This window comes from Globicephala melas, chromosome 9 (genome assembly GCF_963455315.2).
Source record: "Globicephala melas chromosome 9, mGloMel1.2, whole genome shotgun sequence".
NCBI lineage: Eukaryota > Metazoa > Chordata > Mammalia > Artiodactyla > Delphinidae > Globicephala > Globicephala melas.
The window spans coordinates 81998805-82014854 of record NC_083322.1 but is presented as its reverse complement, the minus strand read 5'-3'; the positions used below and the strand labels follow the sequence as shown (position 1 = coordinate 82014854).

The window sequence follows — 16050 nt, the reverse complement described above, 5'->3', positions numbered from 1 at the left end:
TAAAAAAAGCATCTGTTTATTTATAACTGGCAAAATGATCTGTTTCAGTTGCATGTTTACTTTGATCTTTTTCTACTGGTATTTAAGTTTCTGCTTTATGATCTCCTTCCAATGATAGAACCAGACCTCCTGGAAACCACGTTCATCAGACCTGGGAGTTTGAAAGAAGCAGGCGCTGAACCTTAGTTTTTTCCCAGAACAAGAAAAATGGGCTGCGATCGAAACTGTGGGCTCATCGCTGGTGCTGTCACTGGTGCACTCATGGCTGTGTTTGGAGGTATTCTAATGCCAGTTGGAGACATACTTATTGAGAAGACAGTTAAAAAGGTACAAGTATTATCAAGACTGTTTCTTGTCATCCTGATTCATTCTATCTTCCATCCCTTTTTGGCTTAGGGTGCCTGTTTTATATTTCATTGTAACTGGCAATTCTGTGTCTTCGAGACAAAGGTGATAATGAACAATTGAAACTCTACATGATAGAGAAATGGTCAAAGCATGATGTATATTCTATATGAATGCACTGTCATCTTAAGTCTAAATATCCAAATTTTGATAAAAAACTATATTAGGTATGCATATTAAAAGAAATAATTGCTTTTAATTATGTCCAAGAGTATGTTGATATGCTTTTTTTTGCATAAATATATACCATTTTTTATTGAAAGAAATATTCTTTAAATTTATTGGCACACAGTTGTTCACAGCAGTCTCATGATTTTTTGCATTTCTGTGGTGTTGGTTGTAACTTCTTTTTCATTTCTGATTTTATTGGTTTGGGCCATTTCTCTTTTTTTTCTGATGAGTCTGGCTAAAGGTTTATCAATTTTATTTATCTTTTCCAAGAACTAGTTTTTAGTTTTGTTGATGTTTATTTTTTGTATCTATTTCATTTATTTCTACTCTTATCTTTATGATCTCTTTCCTTCTACTAACTTTGGATTTCTTTTTGTTCTTCTTTCTCTAGTTCCTTTAGGTGTGAGGTTAGGTTGTTTAACTGAGATTTTTCTTGTTTCCTGAGGTAAACTTGTATAGCTATAAATTACCCTGTTAGAACTACTTTTGCTGCATCCCATAGGCTTTGGATCATCATGTTTTCATTTTCATTTGTCTCTAGGTAATTTTTGATTTCCTCTTTGATTTCTTCAGAGATCCATTGGCTGTTTAGAAGTACGTTATATAGCCTCCACGTGTTTTCTTTTTCCAGCTTTTTTTTCGTGTCGTTTAAGACTCCCTTTTAATAAGATTATTGCACAGTCTGCACATAATAAAAGGCACTCTGGTCTAGTGTGGTGGAGTACATATAACTGATGGGTGATGGGATACAATGGAATAAAAGGACTAAATAGGGAGAGGAGTGAAAGTTGCAAACTGTAAGATAACCAGTTGAGTTATTGAAGGAGATGTATTCCTTAGAAGAATAAAAAACAGAGGTTTTAGAAGTGATTTGATATGAACATCAGATGTATTTCAAAGGTCAGTGCTCAGAGAGATTTGATCATTACTATAGAGATTACAGATAAAACTAAGCAATAGGTTCACTTTCTAGAGAGTCTGAATGTAGAGACAAAAAGACAGAGAAACTGGCCAACAGTAGGAGTCACATCTCTGAATTATGTGTAAACCCAGTGAGCCAAGTGTCTTACCCCTACCTCAAGAGCACTTAAGCTAATGCTGTTATTTCACAAATATATACAAGTTTTAGTACTGGTCAGTTTTTGTTTACCATTGAAATCATTGCAGATTACTTGCTTCATTTAATGGACTACTACCAAATTGGGAAGGTTATTACCTGCATACAAACACTATTTAAAAAAAAAAGAAGAATTAAAGTGCTTAATTTTAACAGATGAGAAAATCATCTCATGATGTTATCTAATTTTTAAAGTATAGATTTGGTACTCTACGATACCTTTCAATTCTAAAAGATGGTCCCCAGACTCCAGCATTTGAAATGGCCTAAAATAGTCCATACAGTTTACTTCATATATATATATATATATATATATATTCATATTTCTTTACTGTTTATTTCCAAGGGATTTTTTTTTTTTTGCGGCACACGGGCCTCTCACCGCTGTGGCCTCTCCCGCCGCGGAGCACAGGCTCCGGACGCGCAGGCCCAGCGGCCACGGCTCATGGGCCCAGCTGCTCCGTGGCATGTGGGATCCTCCCGGACCGGGCCACGAACCCGCATCCCCTGCATCGGCAGGCGGACTCCCAACCACTGCGCCCCACCAGGGAAGCCCCAGGGATGTTTTTTAAGGACTTCATGATTTTTATGCGTTATAGCTGAAAACTATTTTTTTTTTTTTTTTTTACCAGTAATTTAGACTATGATTCCTGGTAGATTTGTCTGGGCCAGCAGGTTTATGCAATCTTGCTAGACAGACTAAAAGTCAATGGCATGAGCTGCCATGTATGTGGAGAGTAGAAACTACCAAAGGACTTCAGAAAAAGGACAAAGTTTTGCCACTATTTACAAAGGATAATTTGTCACCTTGACATTCTTCATATCACTTGATAAATGCTTAGTGAATACTGTATAACATAGGTAATTTAAAATAAATTTTAATTTAATTTCCCTATGATATTAACTGCAGAACACCAAGAAGCAAATTAAAGATTTCTTTCTCTCAGCCTGTACACACATGCATGTGCATAATGCATACACATATTAGAAAAATTTTTGGACGTGGAAACTGCTTGTAATTGGTCCCAAATAGAACAGATTTTGGTAGTGAGTGGAGAAGATGAAAACTATTTTCAGTATGTTTCTGCTTTTTAAGGAAGTTTTGATTTCACTGGATGGAGAATAAATATATAAATAATTAAATAGCAGAAAAGGAAGTGCTACAGGATTTTACATGTTATTGCCACATAACTGGTTTAGACAGTAATGCTAAGAGCAAAGTAGTTAAAGCAAGATGGGAAGCAAGTGAGATGAGAGTTCTCCTTCTAAGGGGTGGATAGGATTTGTATAACAGTAGCCAACATTTATTGAATGCCTGCTATGTGCTAACACTGTTCTAAATGCTCACATTTAATAAATCCTATAACAACCCATGAGGATAAATATTTAATTACACCATGTTCTACTTATTTTGACTTTGAAAAATACTAATTTCGTATAGTTCAACTTAATATTATTATTACCCCATTTTACAGATAAGGAAACTGAGGTACAAAAAAATTAAATAACCTGCCCAAGTTTAAATGGTTAGCACATGACCAAACTGGGGATCAAACTCATAGCATCTTGTTTCATTGTTAACCACTTCACTCTAGGCTTTGAGTAAAGAAGCCAATGGACTTGGTCAGGCTGGAAGTAGGGTAAGGAAATCAACTCATAGATTAAAATATGCTACACATGATACTGTCTCCTGTACACTATAAGAGCCTTGAGAAATGGGACAATATATTTTTGACATATGTGCTCTACATACTTCACGCATAGGAAGATATCAAGGACATTTTAATAGTTATACTGAAGTTGCCAGTCATGTGGATGAGTACTGTTTTCCTGTAACAGCAATAATCAAATGACCATGTGACTAGATAAAAACTATTACTCTTCCCAACGTCTGCTTTCAAATTAGCAAATGTAGCAAAATAGAAGTTTCAAGGTAAACAAAATGTAGCAAATGTAGAAGTTTCAAGGTAAATGTCTTTCAACTCAGCTGGAGACCAAGCCATGTGAGAGTCATCAGGCTGGAATCCAGTCATTACTAGGGCTGAATCAGCCAAGTGCGAGGAGCTTAAATTATATTACTTTTTCTATACACATAATTAACACCTTTGTACTTCAAATTTAGCAAAAGATTTGCAAAATAGACAGATAGTCCAAAGTCAATTTAAAATCAAGGCCTCTTAAATTCACAAAGGACATAAAAACTTTTGCTCCCTTTAAAATTAGAGGAACTGATGATAAAATAATCTTAGTAGTCAATGAGGTCTATACAATTTTCTAGTACATATAGTAGTGTTAGGACCAGAAGAAATGCATTCCTATTCTGACTGTTTCAGTATTTTTTTCTTTGTGAACAAATCGTGGTGTTATGCAAACCACACAAAATTGTAGTAAAAGACCTGATTCTCCATTATCTACTACTAAACTGTCATACAATATTGAATCAGACATCTGTTTTCTGTAGGACCTAATTCTACCCCTAAAAAATGGATGGAATTAGATGACCCTAACTTTAATAGCTGATAATTCAATGCATTCATTTCAACTCTTTGCGTTTCAGCTTTCCCAGTTGAAAAAATATCTCCAGATGAACAAATAAGGCAAAGTGATTCATGGCTTTTAGAAAAAAGACATGATATGCTTACAATGCCTTTTGATATTAAATGCGTAACCATTAGAATGAGGAAGTTTTCTGTCCTGCCAAGTACATTCTGTCACAGTCCCTTTTCAATTCTTTAAGTACTTATAGAGTTCCTTTCATTAAGAACTGAAATAAAATATGTGCCTTGAGAGGTACATGGTAAACAATTGATATTATATTAGTCCTTAAGATTCTTATATCACTATTGTGAGAGTAATAATGTGTAGGTTCGTGTGTTTTCTTGAAATGGGTAAATTAACACAGATTTCAACTTCAGTATAGATTTCAGCTTCAACACCCTCATAAACACCTTTACATTTAGAGGAACAGCCGTAATACTTTATCTATGTGCAATATTGTCTTAATTTTCAGCTTACTATGGAAATAAGATTTTTAGGAGCACTAAAGCATTTTTTAAGGATAATTGGTTGTAAAAAAGTAAGATCTAACATCACTTTAGCAGCTCCAATGTACCCAGTGTAAAAGGATGGCAACAGCACAGGGTTTTGTAAAGGCATTATACCTGATGCCCTGTTCTTCTCTAAGGAATTCCCTTATTTCTCCACTAAGTAATAAGTAAAGTTTCCTGAAGATATGAAACTTAACTTGACTTCTACCAACTAAGTGCAGAGGTGACAGGAACAAAAAATAGTAAAAACACGGTGTAAAAGAGGACCAGCCTAAGGGTCAGAGACTAGGATCCTCGTCATGATTCTACTTCTAGGTATTTGCCTCGGTTACCCTTGGGCCAGACACCTGGTTTCTCAGAGCCTCAGCACGCTCTCCTAGAAAACGTACTAATGTCCAATGTCCTTTCCTGATCCATCATTCTATGAAAGCAGGTGAAGGAAACAAACAGGTCAGACTGTCCCTGTATTCATGGGTCTTGTTAGGCTCATTTTGTGTGAAATACTTTTCTCCCCCTTCCTCTAGCACTAAGGTAAGTTGGAGTTTTACACCTGGGCATTCCTCGCAAGGTGCTTACTTGGAAACACTGCCTGCTACAAAGTCACCTTTGTCTGCGTTAGCTACTAGAGCTTCAGAGGCTTGCTGCTCAGAGAGTGAAAGCCTTGGAAGGAAACCACGAGACCATCTATAATTCCCTCGTTTTACAGATACTGAAACTGACCCAAGGAATCTGGTGACTTTCTACTCAGTCCCAGCTCCTAAAGCACAGGAGCCAATTTCTAATGTTGGGCTTTCTGATTCTGTCATTGGTATTTTTTCTGTATCTGTCTTTACTACAAGAAGCATCAAAGATTTTTAATGGATTTCACAAAAGAATAATAGGACATGTCCTTTTTTCATTCTTTTATCTAAAATGTAGTAACCTAATAGTAACGAATCAGACTGTTGTAATTTTTGGAAACACGTACTAATAGATTTCTGCAGATGTACTGAGAGTTAGGAAAGCCTCATTGAGCAGGGTTTGGAAGGGGAGAAGCGAAATTTGTGTTTTTCTTAGTCTGACAAATGTTAAGTGATAATCTTCCCTGGAACTGTCCAAGATTTGAAGAAAATGAAAAAGCTTCCAATACCACTACATTTTTCTCTCAGTTTTTCTGTTTTGCCTCCTCAGTCTAACTCACTGAAGGCAGAGGAGAGGTTAAAGTTTGACCTGATAAGAATTTTTTGGAAAAAGTTTAATAAAATTTGCTTAATAAATTGTGTTACGAACTGTCGCAATATTGCCATAGGGTCACTCCAAAGCTTGCCAGTGGCTGGCCTTACAATCGACAGACATGTCTACAATATTACACACTGATTCTCTTTGTAAAAGGTTAACTAAAAGAGATTGCTATCGTAACGTGTTGAAAATATTTCTGTTCCAAGCGTGTGACAGGCTGCAAAGGTTCTCATGAGCAACGTACTTGAGCTTATTGCTTTCGGTGACTAACTAAAGGTTTTCAACTCCCACAAGTGCCCATATTGACTACAAGTAAATAACCCAAACTTGTTTTCTTTTTCATAGGAAACTGTCCTTGAAGAAGGTACAATTGCTTTTAAAAGTTGGGTTAAAACAGGCACAGAAGTTTACAGACAGTTTTGGATCTTTGATGTACAGAATCCAGAGGAGGTGGCAGTGAACAGCAGCAAAATTAAAGTTAAGCAAAGAGGTCCTTACACGTACAGGTGAGCGAGTCCCCATAAAAAGTGGCACTCTTTCCTTGACCATATGTGTTTCTGAAAAAGCTTCCACTTGACAACTGCCATTGTATTGAAATGTACTTATTATTTTCTTGCCATTAACATACATTGAAATATTCTGTTTCTGCCTATATAAAACCCTAATCTAAGGATTTAATGATGATAAGAAATACAGACTTTATTATGAATTTACCAGCATCAATTAACTGCTCTACATTTAAGAAGTTACAGGTGCTTTACACTTGTAGCATATATTCTCAACAACTCTAGCAGTGTGTACATGTCAATCCCAAACTCCCAATCTCTCCACACTGCTATATTTAAAATAAACAAGGACCTACTGTACAGCACAGGGAACTCTGCTCAATACTATGTAATAACCTAAATGGGAAAAGAATTTGAAAAAGAATAGATATGTGTGTGCGTATATAAATATATATATATATCAATCGCTTTGCTGTACACCTGAAACTAACACATTGTTAATCAGCTATGCTCCAATATAAAATAAATATTAAAAAAAATAGTAATAAATAGAATTTAAAAAACAAGTCTAAAATATACATGCTAAATAAAAAACCATCTATCACAATTTTAAAACCAGAGCACTTTAAAATCCTAAAATTGAAAGTGTAGGTTATATGAGTGGTTCTCCAAGGGTGGCTCCTGAACCAGCCACATCAGCATCTCCTGGGAACTAAGTAGAAATGCAAATTCTCAGGCCCCACCTTAGACCAAATGAATCAGAGACTCTTGGTTTAGACCCCAGTAATGAGTTTTACAAGTACTCTGGGGGATTGCAATACACACTCAAATTTGAGAACAACATTAAACTGATTTTATGTAATTACAAGGCTGCTAAGGATTTCTATTCAAACTATTTTCCAGGTCTTAAGGGTGTTTTTATTCATCCAGTAGTTTCATTCTTATATTTTCTCCAGTACTTAGACTGAATAAGCTATACCTTTATCTACATTCCTTAACAGTTTAACACATTCTTGAATAGAATCTTAGACATTAGCACTGGGGGAAATAATTAGCCAGAACTTTTCATTTTGTAAATTTTGAAAACTCATTCCAGGGGATATGAAGTGATTTACCAAGTTCACACATACCTAGGGACTGGTAACTCTTAGATTTTTGTGTCCATTTTCTCCTAAGTTATAGACTATGTGTCTTTTCTAACTATTAAAGTAAGAAAAAGAGAGACTGAGGTGCTAAAGACACTAAACTTAACCAAGGATTAGAAATACACTTATGGTGCCCATATGGGAACAGAATTAAGTCCTGCTGTATGATTTGTTATAAAAATGTGTGATTTTCCTCAAGAATAATTACAACTAGTTATATGCCATGATCAAGTATTATCACAAAATTTCATATTTGTAATGATTTCTTCTAACTCATAGTTTTACTTTCTTATCTGTTTCAGATGGTCTATAATTATATAATTTCTTTCCTCTCCATTCATTAATATATTTCTAGATTGACAACTCACACTCAAATATAATGAAATAACAGTAGTTGGGAGGGTGATGCCTGCTGCCGCAACACATGAGCATGCCTGTGAGCGTAAGCACGCAGGCCGAGCGCCTGGGTGCCTATTCTGTCCTAGTAATTATCCCCACGTCTCCTGTCTCCAGGCACATCTGTGACTATTCACAACTCTGTCAAAGACGGCTTGGTTTTCACTGTTACAAAAACAAAAATAACCCTCACCTTGGAAAATATTTTTATTTTTTCATGGTCTATAGTTCTTATGTTATTATCAAAAGCCTATGTGAGTATTATCTTGGTCCAAAAAAAAGTTGTAGCTATGATGTGTACCTATGAAAATCTAGAATTCCCACATGACCAAATAAGAATCTAAGCACGGTTGTTTAAATATTCCTATCCTGGCCTGAGAGGGCAGGGAGCGCAGCTGCGGGGTCCAAGCAGCGGGGGGCGAGCCCGGAGACCCCGGCCCTGGGAGCCTTCACACAGCCTCTGCACAGATAATGCTGTGCAGTTAATCAGTCAATAAATAAATATACTCTAAGAGAACTCAGTATGTGTGAGAATAGTTGTTAGAATTTGAGAGCTGATCAAGTTTTTTGTTTAATTTTTTATTTGTTTGGAAGGGGTTATGTTTTTACTTTTAAAGATATTAACTGGAGTATCAGAAAACATAAACATAATATTGAATCCTGTGCTAGTCCTGCTCTGATAGGTGACAGTTAATATAAATTTTATTTTTAGAGGCTTTAACCTATCTCTCTAAGGGATGAAAGGGGGTGGGTTAGATATAATTGATTTACTTGGAGAAGCAATATGGGGAGGATTGGAGAAGAGAAGTTAGATTTGCAGCTAAAGTATGTAAACAATAAACTCCTATTTATATAACAATGTTAAAGGAATTTATGATCAACTGTGAGTCATCTTTTCTCATGATGTCGACAAAACAGAGTCCTTAGTGTCTGCTTGGATGCCTTAAATGATGGGAAAACGACTGGTCACCTTTCAGAAAAAGTTAATAATTTGAGAGTCTTCCATGTGTTGAGTTGAACCTGCCTCCCCATCAATTACACCCTGAACTCAACTGAAATTGGAAGTGGAGGAGGATGTCCCTCCTTAAACAGAATGGCTGCTAATGTGAGCTTGATGAAACTTTGACAAGGTGTGACATGGGTCAAAGCATGAAATTACCTGGATAGACATCTTAATTATTATTCCAACCTACACCATCTCTATGAAGACCCAGCAACTCCTTCTGAATATTCTCAGATCCAACATAAGTCTTTTTTTTTAATTACTTTGCTTTGGCAGGAGTACATAGAAAGCAAAACCTGAGGCAGATTCCTCCCTTTGACCTTATTAATACAAATTTTACAATTTGTATGGAAACACTAAAGACCTTGAATAGCCAAAGCAGTCTTGAGAAAGAAAAATGGAGCTGGAGGAATCAGGCGCCCTGACTTCAGACTATACTACAAAGTTACAGTAATCAAAACTGTATGGTACTGGCACCAAAATAGAAATATAGATCAATGGAACAGGATAGAAAGTCCATAGATAAACCCACTCACCTATGGTCACCTAATCTATGACAAAGGAGGCAAGGATATACAATGGAGAAAAGACAGTCTCTTCAATAAGTGGTGTTGGGAAAACTGGACAGCTACATGTAAGCAAATGAAATTAGAACACTCCCTAACACCATACAAAAAAATAAACTCAAAATGGATTAAAGACCTAAATATAAGGCCAGAAACTATAAAACTCTTAGAGGAAAACAGGCAGAACACTCTTTGACATAAATTGCAGCAATATCTTTTTTGATCCACCTCCTAGAATAGTGAAAATAAAAACAAAAATAAACAAATGGGACCTAATTAAACTTAAAAACTTTTTGCACAACAAAGTAAACCATAAACAAAATGAAAAGACAACCTTCAGAATGGGAAAAAAATATTTGCAAATGAAGCAAACAACAGGGATTAATCTCCAAATATATAAACAGCTCATGCAGCTCAGTTAAAAAAAAAAAACCACCAACAGCCCAATCAAAAACTGGGCAGAAGATATAAATAGACATTTCTCCAAAGAAGACATACAGATGGCTAAAACGTACACGAAAAGACACTCAACATCACTAATAATTAGAGAAATGCAAATCAAAACTACAATGAGGTATTGCCTCACACCTGTCAGACTGGCCACCATCAAAAAATCTACAGACAATAAATGTTAGAGAGGGTGTGGAAAAAAGGGAACCCTCCTACACTGTTGGTGGGAATGTAAATTGGTGCAACCACTATGGAGAACAGTACGGAGGTTCCTTAAAAAACTAAAAACAGAGCTACCATATGATCCAGCAATCCCACTCCTGGGCATATATCTGGAGAAAACCATAATTCAAAAAGATACATGCACCCCAGTGTTCACTGCAGCACTATTTACAATAGCTTGGACATGGAAGCAACCTAAATGCCCATCAACAGAGGAATGGATAAAGAAGATATGGTACAGATATACAATTGAATATTACTCACCCATAAAAAAGAATGAAACAGTGCCATTTGCAGAAACATGGATGGACCTAGAGATTGTCATACTGAGTGAAGTAAGTCAGACACAGAAAGACAAATATTGTATGATATCACTTATATGTGGAATCTGTAAAAAGGGTACAAATGAACTTATCTACAAAACAGAAATAGAGTCACAGATATAGAAAACAAAGTTATGGTTACCAGGGGATAAGAGGAGGGGGGAAGGGATAAATTGGGATTGACATATACACACTACTATATATAAAACAGATAACTAATAAGGACCTACTGTATAGCACAGGGAACTCTACCCAATACTCTGTAATGGCCTATATGGAAAAAGAAGTAAAAAAGATTGGATATATGTATAACTAATTCACTTTGTTGTACACCTGAAACTAACACAACACTGTAAGTCAACTATGCCCCAATAAAAATTTTTTAAAAAACCACCTTTCTAAAACCTGTATATATTCTTCTTTTTTTTTCTTTTGGCTGCACCCTGCGCGGCATGCAGGATCTTAGTTCTGCAACCACGGATAGAACCCATGCCCCCCGGCAATGGAAGCGTGGGGTCCTAACCACTGGACCGCCAGGAAATTCCTTATACTCTAATTTTTAAACCAAAAATTCAGTGATTATGTTCTCTTTTTAAAAGTACATTCTAAACACAGGCCTCAGTTTAAAGGATTTTTTTTCTCTTAGTGAGTGCCATCTACTGGTATAGTATTGTAAGTACAACTAAGTAAACTAGAATTGGGTCACAATTATTTTGCTGTTATCTCAATTATTATATACACATAAATGTTCCTGAAAATTAGAGCATTTTAATTTTAAATGTTAATAATATGTAATATAAGTTTAAAATACAATTATCTAAGAGGAAATAGTAATTGACTATTAATAGACTGTCCTGGCTGCTGTTTCAGATTTTTATATTCTTTGTATGTCTACAGTACTCAGAGAAAAGTAAATAATAAAGCTTTGAAGAAATTATATTAAAAGTAAAACATATTTATATCTTTTTTGAATTCTCTTTTGAGATATTAATGTGAGGTATTAATTAATTTATTCATTCAAAATTTTTTGTTGAGAACTTACCAAGTAGCAGGCACTGTGATTGGGAATAAAAAAAACACTCATAATACCAACCCTACAGGTATTGTACCTGATTGAAATGTGTGGCTTTTTTGGTTTGTTATGTTGTATACATTTCAGTCCCATTTTTTTCCCAGTCTTTATCTTAGTTAAATAATAATAGATAACTACTGTAGCCTCAAATAATAGACATTCAAATATATGATAATGCAATGTCTACCTTATTTCATCTCAGTAAATATCTTGTACTGGCAAAAGATTTTTTTTTCCATAATATGACCTTTCACCACATTCCTAAAAAGTAGTTGGTACTTTGCCTAGAGATTTTAGAGCCAGGAGCTTAGAGCTAATAAGTATACAATATATGAGGCAGAGATGGAGGGGAATTGATCTCTTAAGTGGAAATTATATTCCATTAGTTATCCTTCTCATTAAAATACTGGAAATTATGAAAAAAACAGTGCTGGCAAGGCTGTGCACTTTGAACAGTCTTTCTAATGTAAGAAGACATGCTTTTACTGTTCCCTTCCTTAAACCTCTCTGCTGTCTCCTCCTGACCCTCAGGATAAAAAGCTAAATATCTGAGTACAGGACACAACCCTTTTGTGTTTGAGATCTTGTTTATTTTAGTGGCTTTATTTCCACCACTCTCCTTACTCTAACTCTGTAAACCAACCATAGTAAAATGTTTGCAGATACATGTGTTAGCATATGGTATTTGTTTTTCTTTCCGACTTACAAAGCAGAAACTAAGAACCATTGTAAAGCAATTATACTCCGATACAGATATTAAAAAAAAGTTTGCATATCTAAAATTATACCATGTTCTTACTCCTTAATGTTCTACATGCTACTTTCTACCCTATTTTACCTAACTAAACTTCTCCTTGTCATTCAGACCACTTATGTGGAATTGTATCTTGTCCATTATCCCCCCATAACCATCCCAAGCCTGGATTTGTACCTGTTCTGTGTTTTCCCACAGACTCTGTGTAAACTCCTATAATAACGCGTACTCCTTCTCCCCTGCTCTGCACCTCTAAGACACCTCCCCACCCACCCCTCCCCACCTTCTCTGATTTGCTAGAAACTCAGCATTTGCTTATATATCATTTTAACCCACCTGTTTAGCCTAATTTCTGACATAGTCTGTGCACTCAAAAATTATTTGTTGCATGAATGAACGGCATTTGAGACTTAATGTTCACTTGCAACAATTATTTTGAATTTTATTTACTTTTTTTTTCAGAGTTCGTTATCTAGCCAAGGAAAATATAACCCATGACTCTGAGACCCACACGGTCTCTTTCCTACAGCCCAACGGTGCCATCTTTGAACCCTCACTATCAGTTGGAACCGAGAATGACACTTTCACTGTTCTCAATCTGGCTGTAGCAGTGAGTAGACAAACAGCGAAATTACTGGTTTTGAAATACTCTAGAATCCTCTGTAATTAATCTCATGATTAGAGCTATCATTAAATATTATTTTTGTCATTTTTATGAAAATGTGTTCATTTGGCATTATCTTGAATTACGGTCATTTGGAAAGATGACAAGATCATAGAATAATCAACTGAATTGAGAAGACCACTTAAAGTGTATCATTTTTAAAAAGTAGGATTTAACTTTGAAATCTTCTTCCTGTGGCTCACACTGAGACAGAGAAAAGTAATCATTCAGAGATGAAGAAAATTACACTTTTAGCCCTGGAAAGATTTGGCAGTAATTTTAAAGAAACAGTTGAAAGTTGTTTTATTAAACTTAATTGTACTATTTATCCATTTCTTCTTAAAAATCTGATATAGCTATTGGTGTCTTAAACAGTGGGTTTTTTTTTTATAGGCTGTGCCCCATCTCTATCCAAGCGCATTTGTTCAAATAATAGTCAATATCTTTATCAAAAAATCAAACTCTTCTATGTTTCAAAAGAGAACTTTGAAAGAACTATTATGGGGCTATAAGGATCCATTCTTGAGCTTGATTCCATACCCGGTTCCTACTACAGTTGGTGTGTTTTACCCTGTGAGTACCAAATATGAATGTCAATATTGTTAAACTTTAATTGGATAAATATAATGGCATTGTTAATTCATAATTTTATCATTTAGTGTGTTAACCCTATTTCTGATCTGGGAATACATATTCTAAGTTTTTTAAGTCTCCATCTCACATGGGTTTAGCTTTCCTGGTTGGGAAAATTTACTTATCTGAATTTAACAATTAAATTTTTTTTAACAATTTAATTTAAAATTAAGAAACTGAACATTTAATCAAGTTTCCACTCTTTGATAAATATACAACTGTCTAAAATTAGATTGTAAGCTGGCAAGGCTTTGAGCACTGTTTTTGGTTTTGATTTCCTGTCTAAAAAAATCAAGTTTAATGCCACATTTTTATTTATTTATGTTAAATATATTCGTCATGTCATTCTTCCTTCTCTAGACATCCTACAAATTTGTTGTACTGAATATTTAAAACTTAGCCAAATTGCACACAATGAGACTGATACATCAGCAATGTCATATTTTCATAGAATTAGTTGAAAAGAATTTCTATAATCTACAAAAGTTATGAAATGGCAGTTTGGAGATTAAGAAAAATGTGAACTTGCTGATGTACTTAGTTATACCTTAATGTTTCAAGTTATAAATAGGATAATCTGACTAGTGAATTGAAATTTTGACCATGATTTCACTTGGCATTGTATGTGACATTAGTTATGTTCTCCAGTTCACTGTTGTTATTTTACTGTAGATGGTTTTTTAGGATTGCAAGGTTATATATCAATTAAGAAAGCATTAAGGGATAAAAAATTCAGTTACTAGTATTAACTAAATACTCTGAATTCTTTCATTGGCTAATTCTGTTTTTAATTCTGTGTACCTAATCTTTAGTAACCACTTATTAGAAATAATAACGTTGAGAAAACTTCTAGAAATCTGTCACAGTTCTCATAGGTTTTGTTCACTATCCCGTCACCTCAATATAATAGGAGGAGTGATCAAAATGGCCTTTCTGGCTTAATTACGGCAAAGAGTGGTAGAGTTGGATCACATCAGCTTCTTGTATTTGTTTTCTTCCTTTGCTCAGCATCTAGCACTTATTTCTAGGTACCTTTCATATTCTGTCTTTTTAAAATGTTAAAGACCAATAATTTTAAAACTTTATTGCATATATATTTCAAATTACATAAAATAATTATAAACAACCAGTGTTTGAGAAATGCAAAAGTGAGTTAATTACATATTTTATAACTTGGAAAATATGGCTTGTTCTAGAAGTAATTTTTTCTTGTATGCATCTTTTCAGTACCACAATACTGCAGATGGAGTTTATAAAGTTTTCAATGGAAAAGATGACATAAGCAAAGTTGCCATAATTGACACATATAAAGGCAAAAAGTAAGTATCCAGGCAAAGTGTGTATGTGTATGTGTGTGTGTCACTAGGATACTCTAAGGCAGGTAAGAAACTTATGTAACAACTGGTAATGCACAGGCACCAACCTATGGAACAGACCTGCCTGTATCTCAGCCCTAGAAACTCCTGTTCTGCCAGGTGTTAACCCTTTAGTTGTGATGACTAGTCACACTAGTGCATAGGTGCTGAGTATCAGCCCCACTTGAGGGTTGACGTTTATGCACAGGGTCTCTTACATAAAGAAATCTAAAGGGACTACTTCCATCTCTGCTGCATAACAGGCACTATCAAGCACCCGTACAACTACATAACCACAAATAAAAAGGAAGAAAATCAACTCGGTGTCTAGCAGGTTGAAAGTATATATTACTGGGTGTTTTTGTTTTTGTTTTTTGTTTTTTTAACTGAGCATGGAATATAAAAATTGCTCATTCCAGTAACGTGACTAAATGTGCCATAAGGTGGAAGCTCAATGTATCCATGCCAATGCTTTCATGACCTTCCCTTTCAACATTTTCTTGAAATAATTTTCTATATTGATAACTCAGCTTTTTTAAACCTTTATCAATGAAAAAATGGAATTAGTATTTCAAGTTCTAAAATTGACATACTAAACTTGAAGACAAAGAGCACGCCTCCTGTGAAATAGTAGTAAAATGAGATATGTTCACATAGCCATGATTTCCTATCTTTCCCTAGCTCCTGCCTGTTTATCTGGAGTATACCAAATTCATCATATGTCTAAAATAGGAAGAACCCCAATAAATATCAAGGGAGAAAGTCTTTCCTCCTTAAAGTTAAAATGAGTTTTAGATCAGTGATTTCCTGACAAAGAATAAAGTAATCAAAATCAAGAGATGAAATATTTTAAGTAACTCTTGCCTCACACTGAGTTCCTATCTAACAATTGCTTAAAACAGTTAAACGCTCACTCGTGTAGTCCTTTTTCTTCCACAGAGTCCACAGTCACATATTTTTTATAGAAAAGTCTAATGGAGGAAAACAAACACTTCTAAATGCT

General features: G+C 35.0%; 1 protein-coding gene across 4 annotated transcripts in view; it reads left to right on the top strand.

Annotated features, from left to right (window-relative positions):
• Nucleotides 1-207: 207 nt before the first annotated feature.
• LOC115840853 (platelet glycoprotein 4-like) overlaps nucleotides 208-16050 on the top strand; it is a 28255-nt gene continuing 12412 nt past the window's right edge. For 2 of the 4 annotated variants that reach the window (XM_030834283.2, XM_030834280.2), the window contains exons 1-5: nucleotides 208-327; nucleotides 6304-6464; nucleotides 12858-13005; nucleotides 13453-13632; nucleotides 14920-15011. In XM_030834283.2, coding sequence (XP_030690143.2) covers nucleotides 208-327; nucleotides 6304-6464; nucleotides 12858-13005; nucleotides 13453-13632; nucleotides 14920-15011 — 701 coding nt within the window. The remainder of the gene's footprint in view (nucleotides 328-6303; nucleotides 6465-12857; nucleotides 13006-13452; nucleotides 13633-14919; nucleotides 15012-16050) is intronic. The other 2 variants (XM_030834281.2, XM_030834284.2) reach the window with 2 other exon arrangements.